Consider the following 12,264-nt stretch of genomic DNA (forward strand, 5'->3'; position numbering starts at 1 on the left):
AACATACTACTGCTGATGAAATTCCTCCAAAATGGGTTCAAGGCTTCACTGGTAGATGCTAACACAAAAACAGACAGCACAGAAGGTGCACATTGGTATTCAAACTGCTACCAGGTCAGAGTTGGAGGAGTGCGCATGATTTGGGGGACTCACTGCACAGAAGGTATGATAATCATGGCACTAGATTAACAAAGATGGCATCTGGGATGAGTAGATATATTTTAAGAGAGCATGTTCTATCTTCACTGTGGGAAAGTAAAGAGTTAATCAGCATTTTGAAGGACAATAATGGAAAGGTATTTTCATAGGCTCCAGACAGGAGAAGCATAAATTTGCTATTAATACAAGCAAAAGGAGTGATAAAAAAATATTTGTTTAAGAAGTAACTGCAGATGCTGGAAACTCAAAGGTAGACAAAAATGCTGGAGAAACTCAACGGGTGAGGCAGCATCTATGGAGCGAAGGAAATAGGCAACGTTTCGGGTTGGGTCTGATGAAGGGTTTCGACCCAAAACGTTGCCTATTTCCTTCGCTCCATAGAAGCCGCCTCAGCCGCTGAGTTTCTCCAGCATTTTTGTCTACCTATAAAAAAAAAAAATATGGTTATCATTATAATAAACCCAGGGACACCTCACCCTGCAGATTTTTGCAATCAAAATCATTAGAAAGGGAAAGATGCAAGCTGTTGAAAAGGATATAAAGGATGGAGAAAAAGGAGGAAATACTGTTGGGATATAACAAGACCAAGGAAATGGGAAAACAAAGTAGATTACAAGAACACGCGTAGAAACCTGGGCCAAAATACCTCAGAGATTTCTTTCATTTTATAAATCTATAGTGGTAACTCACACAGACAAGCCTGAATTATATACAATTTCTATCACCTCTGTACAGAGAGGCTATCCTTGACAATGCATTGTAACGGGCAAATTAAAGGCATTTGATGGGAGGAAAACAAGTAAAAATCCCCCATTTGAAATATAATCATCTGATCTTTATTTCAACTTGTCTATTTCCCAACGCAAAACGTGTCAGCTCGGCGCAGATCTGGGACCACGGTGATACAGCTGCTACATCTTAATACACCCGTAGACAAAAAATAAACAAGTTGTAAAGATGATTTCCATTTGTTTGTGGACTGGAAACTTCATTCCATTGTACACAAAGAAGCAGGTCACATGGACACTAACATTTGGTTTCCACAAAACAGAAGTACACAAAGTTAACTCCTCAAATATACTGGGGAAAAAGACCAGAGAAACATTATAGAAATGTAATCCAAACATCTAGAAAGAGGGCAGTTGAAAGAGGTGTCATAGTTATTGTAATGGCAATTTCTTAACTGTCCAATGTCCAACTTTTGATTGCCATTACTACTCGGAGATGTAGAAGAGATATAGCTTATGCGCTCGCTGATAGTAAAACCAAATCTTCCAGTCGTTATTTCTTGATTAATTGGACCTTTATTGAAGTAGTACAAACAAAGAAGTGATTCATATCAAGAAATAATGACTGGAAGATTAGTTTTTACTATCATTTAACTTAACATAAATGGCTCCTACAGTCATAATGTAAAGCCAGTTTCCTCCAATGTACTAAGATCAAAAAACAAAATGAAAATTAAGTGCATTAGGTAAATTTGAAACAGATGTCAAGAGAAGTCTCTTTACTCAAAAGATGACTAACTATAGTAACAGATGCTAAATTTGCAATGCGATTTTACAATTGGAGCATAAATGGATTTTTCTTATCACGTTTTTCCTTCTGTTCATTTGCGTAAATTAACTGCCAACATTTCATCTTAATCTTCAATTCAGGAGGTTACCAAGAAAATCCAGAGGCTTTGACCCCTTACTCAACAAGTCATTACAATTCTAAATTAAAAACTAACATTTTCCACACACGGAGAAATGATCAAATTCGTACCTTCTATGGATGCCGCGTCCACCATGATCCGTTGCATTAGGACAGGCTCAGACCCAAAGTCAAAAACTACAGTTTGGCGAAAAGTTCCAAAGATTTCTGTGCTGAATTGTACACTAACTCTATATATACAATGGTCCATTCCATTCTGAGCCATCTTTACTCCTCCTTGCCACTCTTGACAGTTCTCTGGTACGTCTTGTACCACTTGGGTGTTGAGGTCACCAACAGAAACAGTCACAATGGAAAAATGAGGGCGATGAGCATCATAGAGCAAGGCTATCCGATACAGCAAACGTGGAGGCTGAGGAAAAGGAAAGTGGCATTCATTTATGCAGTATTAACTCCAAAAAAAAATATTTTCAATTGCATTTTTTTACATTTCCCTTTTTCATGTCCTTTGTGACATTTTATTCAACCTATATTTACACTTTCTACAAGGTGTTTTTATGTTTGTAAAAGTAAGCTATGTCCTGCTTCAACAACACTGAAGAGTCGTATATCATCACCCACAATTTGACTGAACACATCAAATTCTGACAAATTCTAGGACACTAAAATTTGAGAAATTACTGCTGGAATTTCTCCAAGAAATATTCCCAGTCCAGTCAATCTTAGTTGCTTCACTGAACTTTCCGTCACACCAGTCACAGCAGGAATGGGGTTGTTCTGTAATATTTACAGATAATTAAGTACAGTCTGAAATGCCGCCTTGCAATCAGGATTTAGATAATATCCAATGAAAAGTACAAAATTGCTGATGATAGAAATCTGAAATAAAAACAGAAAGTGTTGGAAACACACCACCGTTCATGTAGCATCTGTGGAATGAGAAACAGAGTAAATGTTTGTGGTCAAAAATCCTTTATCAGGAAAGAGAAAACATGTTACATTTAAGTTGCAGAAAGACGGTGGAAGGGGATAGATAGGATGAAAGGAATGTCCCTGATAGGATACGACCAGAGTTGCCGTGGGCATAGGGTGTCGAGAGCGATTGGTGGAAATGGAAAAGTAGACGAGGAAATCACGAGCTATTGATCATGTCAGAATGCTGAACCTAAGGACAAAAGTAGAATTAATATCCAGTGGTGGAAAGTTCAATGGTTAACTTCGTCTTACCAAATTACATTTTGAATTATATATTTTGTGCCATGCATGTCTTTGCTAACAATACTTCAAGTAAATGAATAACTTCCATAGCATGCATTAATTACAAAGTTATGGCAGTGGATAGATGAGTTGGAGCCAGGGATGGGTGGGGTGTTAACTACTAACCCTCTTTAACATTCCTGAATATGAAAGAGGATATGAAATATGAAAAAATATTAATACTGCAGTTGCTCTAAAGCCCCATTAGAATCTCCTGTTGAGAACGACCTAGTGAAATAAACGACCTGTGATATCAAAGTAACATTTGCCTGTGTGATAAATTAAAATCTTTAATGAGTCACCATAAGCCTGCAAGGAGTAGAAAATATTACAAGACACTTACTTGACAATGAAGTATGAAGGTCCACAGTTGACTGGATTTCTTGGTTGTCACAGTTATTGATAATCCTGGGCTATGATCCACGGCTATTCCATCCACCGATTCACTGAGCTTTAGAAGTAGAATACAAACTCACTTTAGTACAGATGTGCTTCCAAGAAATGCGAATCAAAAATCATCCACAAATATCTGTCAATCCAACCCCTGGGTTTCATTTTCTGTGCTTCAACTTTCCCCAAGTGCAGTGGTCAGTTATCTGTTCACAAGTCATCTTTTGTAATGCTTATATTCTTACAAATGTTGCCATTTTTTCCTGAACCCTTGGTTAAGTTGAATGGGATGAAGATCATTCACCCCTCAGGGCCTCACTTAAACACAGCATGCATCAGGCGTCGTGAAATTGTGGAAAATACAAGAACCAAGCCTGTCCAGTTTATCGTTGAACCAAAACCACCAAAGCAGATTAATTGATCTTTCATCTCTGTTGTTTGGCACATTTGCCTGAGCACAAAATGGCTGCAGACTTCCACCTAGAGTTTTTACACTTTATAAAATGTACAGAAATTGCAACAAAAGTTATTTTTGAACACCAGAGGATGTGATAGGAAGGATTTATTTCCTTTCTTTTTTGAAATTGACCAAACAGATCTACGTACCACTTTTTCTGGAGATAAGGAGTTCATCCATTTTTCAATTAAAGTTTCCATATAATTCCCGACAGATTGTTTATTTTCTTTTTGTTGTTTTAAACGCATAAGCCGTGAAGAGTAGCGTTTTTGCCATTCAGTCAACTCCTCCTGCGAGTGTGCAGATGTACATTGTGCACCATATCTACATATCTTCTGTTCTACAAACCTGAAGCAAGAAAAAAAAATACGAGTCGGTTTCCGTATTCGGCAGCAAAACATCTCCCATTCTATGATCTTTTTGGTTTACATCACTTGCAAATTTTCCCAGATTTACATCCACCAGGAATTTGGCACATCTGTCGCAAATTGTGCTACACTTATCAAGAAAAGGTGAACTTTTTTTAAAGGTATAAATTTATTCTAACAAAAAATCTATTCTTTAAATGCAATCTGTATTTAAAAAATAATAAAGTTTGGAGAGGCTGCGCAACCTGCTGAGCTATTCCAGCACTTATAGTCATAGAGCTGCGAAATAGGCCCTTCAGCCCATCTTGCCCATGCCAACCAAAATGCCCCATCTACACTAGTCCCACCAAGCTGCGTTTGGCCCATATCCCTCTAAACCTTTCCTATCCATATACCTTTCCAAATTAATTTTAAATGTTGTTATAGTACCTACCTCAACTACCTCCCCTGGCAGCTTGTTCCATAAACTCACCACACATTGTGAAAATGTTGCCACTCAGATTACTATTAAATCTTCCAGCATCTCCAAATCCTTGTGTCAACATATTTATTTTACCTTCCTCACAAATTCTACAGCTTTCACTGACCAAAAGGCTGAAGCCACACTGATTAAAATAGACAAATAACCATTTTATCTTTCCAAACATTAGCTCTGTCTCCAGCCAGAACTCTATCCATCTCATTGACCGACACATTATTATGCAGCATGACGTCTCACTGCACTGCCCATTTCCAAGCTCACTTTTGACATTAACTACCCGCATGCTGCATTTTGCTTGCAGCTTTACAGCATCAACTCTTACCACAAGATACCAATAATAAATTAATGCCAGCGCTTGGACCATTTAACATTCAAAAGTAACATTTAGTCTCTCATGTCATCCCAATGAACCCAATTCATGGAAAATCCCGTGGCCCATGCTGTTACAAGGAAAAGGAAACATACCTGGGAACTGCCCTTTAGAGATAAAGGAATTAGTGCATGCACCAGTTAAATGTGGTTGTTAGCAGTTAGGCACATCACACAGTTCTTGAACAGCAGAATGGCCATTTAAGGAATTAGCTCACAAATAAAGCAAGTAGTAATTCTAATGTAACAATCATCTGAACAATTTACCTTTTGCAAAGTGTGTATTCTTCACTACAGGTGACACCCCGAGGTGGAGGTCGGAATTGCCAACCATCTTCAGAATCTACAGCAATCATTTAAAGCATTGAGATTATTCTTCTGATAAGTAATCCATTTGACTAATTTGTTCTGTTTTTAAAATACCATCACATTCCAGTACATTTAATGGTCTGGTTAATATCAGGCTAAGAATCAAATGACCAAAGATCATTCAAGCTCAAAATACTTCACAATCAGTGAATTGCAATGGGTGAGAATAGTGTAACTATTTTTGAATCATACGCCTGGTCATCATTTATAGAATACTTAAGACATTACTATTTGAATTGGTATTAAAAACATGAGACATCCAACCGTCTTATCCTGCAGTCCAGAATTTAATTGAGGAAGGGTTTGAAGGTGGCTTCTGGCCCCAAACGCTGCCTATCCATGTACCCCAGAGATGCTGCCTGACCTAATGAGTTACTCCAGTACTTTGTGCTCTATGCAAGAATACAGCATCTGAAGTTCCTTGTGTCTACATTCAAGCTCGAAGGCTTGATCTCAACAAGCCAGAGACAAAATTGCTCAGCAACAGCCACTTTCCAAAGTAGTTTGCTGCATGAAACAATAAATAACCAGAGACAAAAGTTTAATAAGAAAAATCTTTATCCAGACATCCCAATGTTAAAATAAAACAAACTTAATTTAAATTTAAGTTATTCACAACTATAACTTACAATTCCCCTCCCACACGTAACATTAGCACCACAAAACGACAAAAAAATATATATTTTCTACACTTTCTTTCCATAACCATACTGATAATTGCCCAGCCTAACTTTTAAATCTACGCCGTTGAATCCCACTGGCCCTTCCAGGCAACTCCTAGGTAATGAATTAGTTCTGTTTTTACAGACATTCGAGTCGATTTTCACCATTAAATCAAAAAAATACAAAAGAGGGAGAGTTTAGAGGGACATGGGGCAAACTCAGGCAGTGAAAGTTAAGCTAGTGACATGCCATTGAGACAATTCTTCACTGAGCAATCGGGATAGTATTTCGTAGCAAGATCCCTGCTATCATATCCCAATTACAAGTGAAATCTGGATGGAACCTGGCAACATCCGGTCTGGAGGGCTGGAGAGAGTTGGAAGACCTTTCATTCACATTCCCCTTCATGTTTTCAATTTCAAGTCAAATACCAATGTCTGATCATTATATAAATAAGCACGTGGTTGAATAAGATTACAATACCCTCACCCACCGCAATTCACTGCTTGTGAAGCATTTTGCACCAACTGGAGGGCACTTACTCAACAACAAGCTTTGGTGTTCTTTGTCAAGTGCCCAACTTAAGCTGGCGAGGAAGAAACATTTAATTCATGGAACATATATTTTGTCAATTACCTTCCTCTGTATCTTCTAAGTATGCTGACATTAGTTTATTGCTGGTGACCTGCAACATAAATGGAAGAAACAGATGAGATAAGAAACAATCCCATTCTTGCTCTCATTATCATTTTCAAAGGGTGGTACAGCAATGTTTCAGATGTTGGTGAGTACTAAAAACTAGTCACAACATGTGTTATACTTACTCCATATGTTTCTCCATACTTACTCTTAAAGAAGTTATAAAATTACACCAAAGCTCAACTATGGCAGACCCATCCAATACACCATGGAAACAGGCCCTTTGGCCCACTGAGTCCATGTTGACCATCCAGCACCCATTCATACAACTCCCACTCAGTTATCCCACTTTTTCATCCACTCACTACATCTTAGGGACAATTTTACCTAGGCCAATTAACCAACAAACCCGTCACGGGCGCTATGAGGCAGCAGCTCTACCAGCTGCGCTACTATGCCGCCCCAAAATAATAACCAATGCTCAAATTCTATCCAAATCAAGGAAAAAATACATGAAGAAATACATGAAGAAATTTGTAGAACAGGCATTGCAACTGGCAAACGAACACAATACCATTAAACAAAAACAGTACACTTTGCTAGAAATAAGATACAGGTGCACAACCTTTTATCCGGAGTTCCGGAAACCGAAAAGCTCCGAAAACCGGACATTTTTTCCAGGATGTCGTCTGCACACCAAAGCTCGCGTTTGGCGCCAAACTTGACCCGAAACGACCCACGGTCAACCCAGGTCTGTACTACTGTAGCGGTCGCCTCCTCCCCGAAGACCGGGGAGACACTTAAACATCTGTAAACCATTGCTTAAATGTTAGTCAGTTAGTTTGGAGGGCTTTTATGTGAAGGGGGGGGGGGTGAAGGGGGAAACTTTAATTCTTAGTCCCCTACCTGGTCGGAGAGGCGGGGAGCGGGCAATGCCTTACCGGGTCGCCGTGCAGTAAGCTCCGGAGCGCTGTGGCCGCCGACTCCCAACATCGCGGAGCTGGAGCTGCGGGCGTCCGGACGCGGGCGGCGCCGGTTGTAGCTCCGACCCCGGCAACTCTACCCCTGGCTGCGCGGCGCTCCAAATCCAGCGCGGCCCGCGGCCGGACGCCCCCCAGCCCCAGCTCCGCGATGTTGTGAGTCGGCGGACACAACGCTCCGGAGCTTACCGCACGGCGACCCGGTAAGGCATTGCCCGCTCCCCGCTGGTATCCCAGCGCTGCGACGCCGCTGACTCCCAACATCGCGGCGCGGGGGCTGCGGGCGTCCGGCCGCAGGCGGCGCTGGATTTTGAGCGCCGCGCAGCCAGGTGTAGAGTTGCCGGGGTTGGAGCTCCAACCGGCGCCGCCCGCGGCCGGACGCCCGTAGCCCCAGCTCCGCGATGTTGGGAGTCGGCGGCCACAGCGCTCCGGAGCTTACTGCACGGCGACCCGGTAAGGCATTGCCCGCTCCCCGCCTCTCCGACCAGGTAGGGGACTAAGAATTAAAGTTTCCCCCATCACCCCCCCACCACATAAAATCCCTCAAACTAACTGACTAACATTTAAGCAATGATTTACAATGATTCCCCGGTCTCCTGGGGAGGAGGCAGCCGCTCCAGACTTTTCAAGCCGCCCGCGCTACCTACCTAATCTACGCTAAAAATCTTCCATTCGGAAATCCGAAAAATTCCGAAATCCGAGAAGTGTCTGGTCCCAAGGCTTTCGGATAAAAGGTTGTGCACCTGTAATGCTCTTTGGAACAAATGGAGTAGCGGACCAGAGGCACCAGGATTATACATCACAAAAACAATGTGTATGTTAATAAGGCAATAAAATCAAAGCAGCTGCTGAGACTCATTTTCAGAGTGCAGTATTGACAAACAGCAATTACAATAAACCTTGGTCCGGCCTCATTTACAGCACGGAGAACAATTCTGATGTTGATACCATGAAAATGATCTAAAAGAATTGGAAGTCCAAAAAAAGATTTACTGGGATTGTACTAAAAATGAGAGGTTATATTGCTAAGATTTTCAAATAGGCTGGAGCTCTTTTCAGCAAGGAAGAAAGAGATAAAGGTTTTTACAATTCCGAATGGGTCGGTGGAGACTGGTTCTCTGGATGCTTTCAAGAGAGTTAGATAGAGCTCTTCGGGATAGCGGAGTTAAGGGATATGGAGAGAAGGCAGGAACTGGGTACTGATTGTGGATGATCAGCCATGATCACACTGAATTCGGCTCCATAGCCGAATGGCTTACTCCTGCACCTACTGTCTATTGATCATGCAGAGAATATTACATATTTGGGTAAATCAGAACTAGAATAAAGATCACTAATAAATCCAAAAGTAAGGTCTTTATCCAGATTATAATTTGGGACAAGCACATTGGGAAGTTATGGATAGGCTGGTTGTTTCCCATGGAGCAAAGAAGGTTAAGGAGTGACCTTAGAGGTATATAAACCTCTACAGACCTTAGAGGCATATACACGCTGAATGGTCAGTCTTTTTTCCAAGGGTAGGAGAGTATAAAACAAGAAGGTACAGCTTGAAGGTGAGAGGGGAAAGATTTAAAGGAGACTCGAAGGACAACCTTTTTGCACAAGGGTGCTGAAAGAGCTGCCTAAGGAAGTGATAGAGGCAGGTATTATTACAATGTTCAAGAGACATTTGGACAAGTATATGAATATGAAAGGTTTAAAGGTGTATGGGCCAAATGCAGGCAAATGGTTATAGGTCAGCATTACATTTTGGTCAGCATGGACAATTTGGGCCAAAGGGCCAGTTTCCATGTTACATGGCTCTAACAGGAGCTGGAGGAATTTACATTTATCGAAATAACCAAATAGGCAAGGTAGTCTGAATCACAATAAGGCTGAGATTAATGGAGTTACTTAAAAAAAACCTCATTCACCGATTTGAAGGAAGACTACCACCCTTACCCAGGCGGGCCTATATTCATGTTGGGCAGCACAATGGCACTACAAGTCACACAGCTCCATTAACCCAGATTCCATTCTGTCCCCTGGTGCTATCTGCAAGGAGTTGGATGTTCTTGTTGCAACTGTGTGGGTTCCCCCCAGTTCCTGTGACATGCCAACAACAAGAGGGCTGGTTGGGAACTGACTACAGTAGTGTGTCCTTGTGTAGGTGAGTGGAAGAAGAATTTGGTGGGGTGGGGAGGAGCAGGTGGGTTGCTGCTAATGGCTGAGAGAGATAATGGATTATAGGGAATAAATGGGACAATGGGATTGCTCTGGAAGTTGTTGTGAACATCACGAGCCAATATTTCCCGTTTCCAGAGACAAGAAATTGCAAAAGAACTCAGCAGGTCATGGACGGACGACGTTTCAAGTGGGGACTCTTCTTCAGATTGACAGGTCCCAACCAGAAAAGTTGTTTCCCCATTCCCTCCACAAATGCTACCTGACTCGTCAAGTTCCTCCAGCAATTTGTTTGCTAATTCAGCATCTTGTCTCCATTTCCTGTTTCTATATTGGGATTTACAGTGCATGTATCATTTTGGTTTGTATCAAACCTATAATAATGATTGGTAAAAAGTGATGCCAATGAGATGCCAAGATTAATTACACGTGTTAAAGTGTGCAAGAGTGCCTTTCGGAATGCCTAATTGATTGATGTGGGAGGAGTTAAGGAATGACTAATCTGTAAAAAAAAAAAATGCCTGTAAAAATATATTCCAAAAACTGTTGCTGAATGTGCAGCTTCCTCAGAGATGAGTAACACATCTTCAATGACTCTGTGATATGCAATGGAGATCATTGCCAAACAAAACCCATAATGATTAGTATGAATTAGGCCCAAACTTACTGATGCATCATTTTTATATTTGTAGTATCCAGACACCATGTATGAATGGTATGACAGAATGAGATCAAATATTGTTATGAATCAACTCTTCATTAACTCTCAACAGATTACTCACCTCCATTTCCGCAAGTAGTACTTTGAGCCTAGTTACATCTTTCGTTATCAAGCCATTCTAGAGAAAATATTGAAGAGAATGTAACAATTGAGTATCGAATATTCAAAGATGTTAATTTTCCCCAAGGACATATCCAAGCTTTGACCACTCAGTGGCTGTGTCGTCAGCAGCGCTATGCAGTCACCTCTACAATGTAATATCTTCCACTGTCACAAGCTCTGCCATATATCCTGACTGACCTAATGCCGGGCTCAATTAAGAATCAAGGGAATACAAGACAATGTACAATGCAAAGTTTCTTAGAACAAAATGCTGTAAAATAGTTATGCTCCTGTATTTGACAAACTGATATTCATGTGCATTTTGTTCCAATTTGAAGCGTTGGGCATTTTTTTTGAAGTGTTCCATAAAAGGTTATGAATTATACATCGAGGTACTTGTGGATCCATCAAAAATAACATTTGTTTCTTCATGTTTCATCTTTTATTCATTGTGTGTGATCAGGTCCATATTTTGTTTAAACAGTACACTACGTGGGGACATTTGAAGCTCATCATTTCCTTGACACTTTAGGCATGTGGACATTTTGTGTTGTTAACATTTGTCACAACACTGCAGGTGGTTGAACTCATGAAGTACAGCAGATAATCACAAAGTTAATTTGAACATATAACAATAGACATCTCTGTACACTTACACCCCAAAGCTGAGCAGCAAGTCTCCAGTTGAAATGTGGTGGACTCATTCCAACATAAAAGAGTGCAGAATATGAATAGATGACTTGGCTGACAATGTGTGCACCAAACATGATTCAACTAATCACTTCTGCCTGTACATGATCGATATCCCTCTATTGTGAAGGTGTTGGTGACACCATGTGTAAGTTTCTGTTGAGTAACAACATTTAGATATTTGAGCACTTATTGACAATGTGCTAATTGTTATTGGCAGGGCTGCTAATACCTGATGGAACAAGAGGGAGTAACTGTCACAGAGCTCTTCAAACATGTTTTTGCTGTAAATGTATGTAACGCTACCTGTAGTCATTCCAATTTATCAGCAGAAACTCTACCACAAGCAACATGAACCATTGAATGGAAATCTAAGAGGCTGCCAAGCTCAGGCTGCAAATAGCAAGACTAACAAAATGTAATTAACGTTTTTGAAGGTGATAGGATGCTGTGGCTGCTGGAATGTCTTTTTGATTGTTTTAATATAAAAGTGGCACATTATGTCAATAGTGGAATGAAATGGGACAGGAGAGGCTTGAGTAGAACATAAACCCTGGCATTGATTACAGGGTATGCAATCTCTTTCTGTTGTATCCTCTGGTTCTTGTCAGTATAAACTGCTAACTCATTCTCAGTGAATACTGCAAATCATATCAGTGTGATTATAGATACTTCACTGTCATTAGTATGTCCAATGCAGCATTCAAAGAAATGTCTATACACAAATGGCAGTGAGAATAAGCAATGAATTCCTACAAAATAGACTAACACGGGAGATTGCAATAGAAGACTATGGTGAG

General features: G+C 40.6%; 1 protein-coding gene across 7 annotated transcripts in view; it reads right to left on the reverse strand.

Moving 5' to 3' along the window:
- helz (helicase with zinc finger) overlaps nucleotides 1-12,264 on the reverse strand; it is a 187,371-nt gene that overhangs the window by 134,897 nt on the left and 40,210 nt on the right. For all 7 annotated transcript variants that reach the window (XM_033044145.1, XM_033044148.1, XM_033044149.1 and 4 more), the window contains 6 exons: nucleotides 10,734-10,790; nucleotides 6,806-6,854; nucleotides 5,405-5,480; nucleotides 4,069-4,267; nucleotides 3,416-3,523; nucleotides 1,927-2,227 (listed from right to left, as the gene is read on the reverse strand). In XM_033044145.1, the coding sequence (XP_032900036.1) occupies nucleotides 1,927-2,227; nucleotides 3,416-3,523; nucleotides 4,069-4,267; nucleotides 5,405-5,480; nucleotides 6,806-6,854; nucleotides 10,734-10,790 (790 nt within the window). The remainder of the gene's footprint in view (nucleotides 1-1,926; nucleotides 2,228-3,415; nucleotides 3,524-4,068; nucleotides 4,268-5,404; nucleotides 5,481-6,805; nucleotides 6,855-10,733; nucleotides 10,791-12,264) is intronic.

Source organism: Amblyraja radiata, chromosome 26 (assembly GCF_010909765.2).
Source record: "Amblyraja radiata isolate CabotCenter1 chromosome 26, sAmbRad1.1.pri, whole genome shotgun sequence".
NCBI lineage: Eukaryota > Metazoa > Chordata > Chondrichthyes > Rajiformes > Rajidae > Amblyraja > Amblyraja radiata.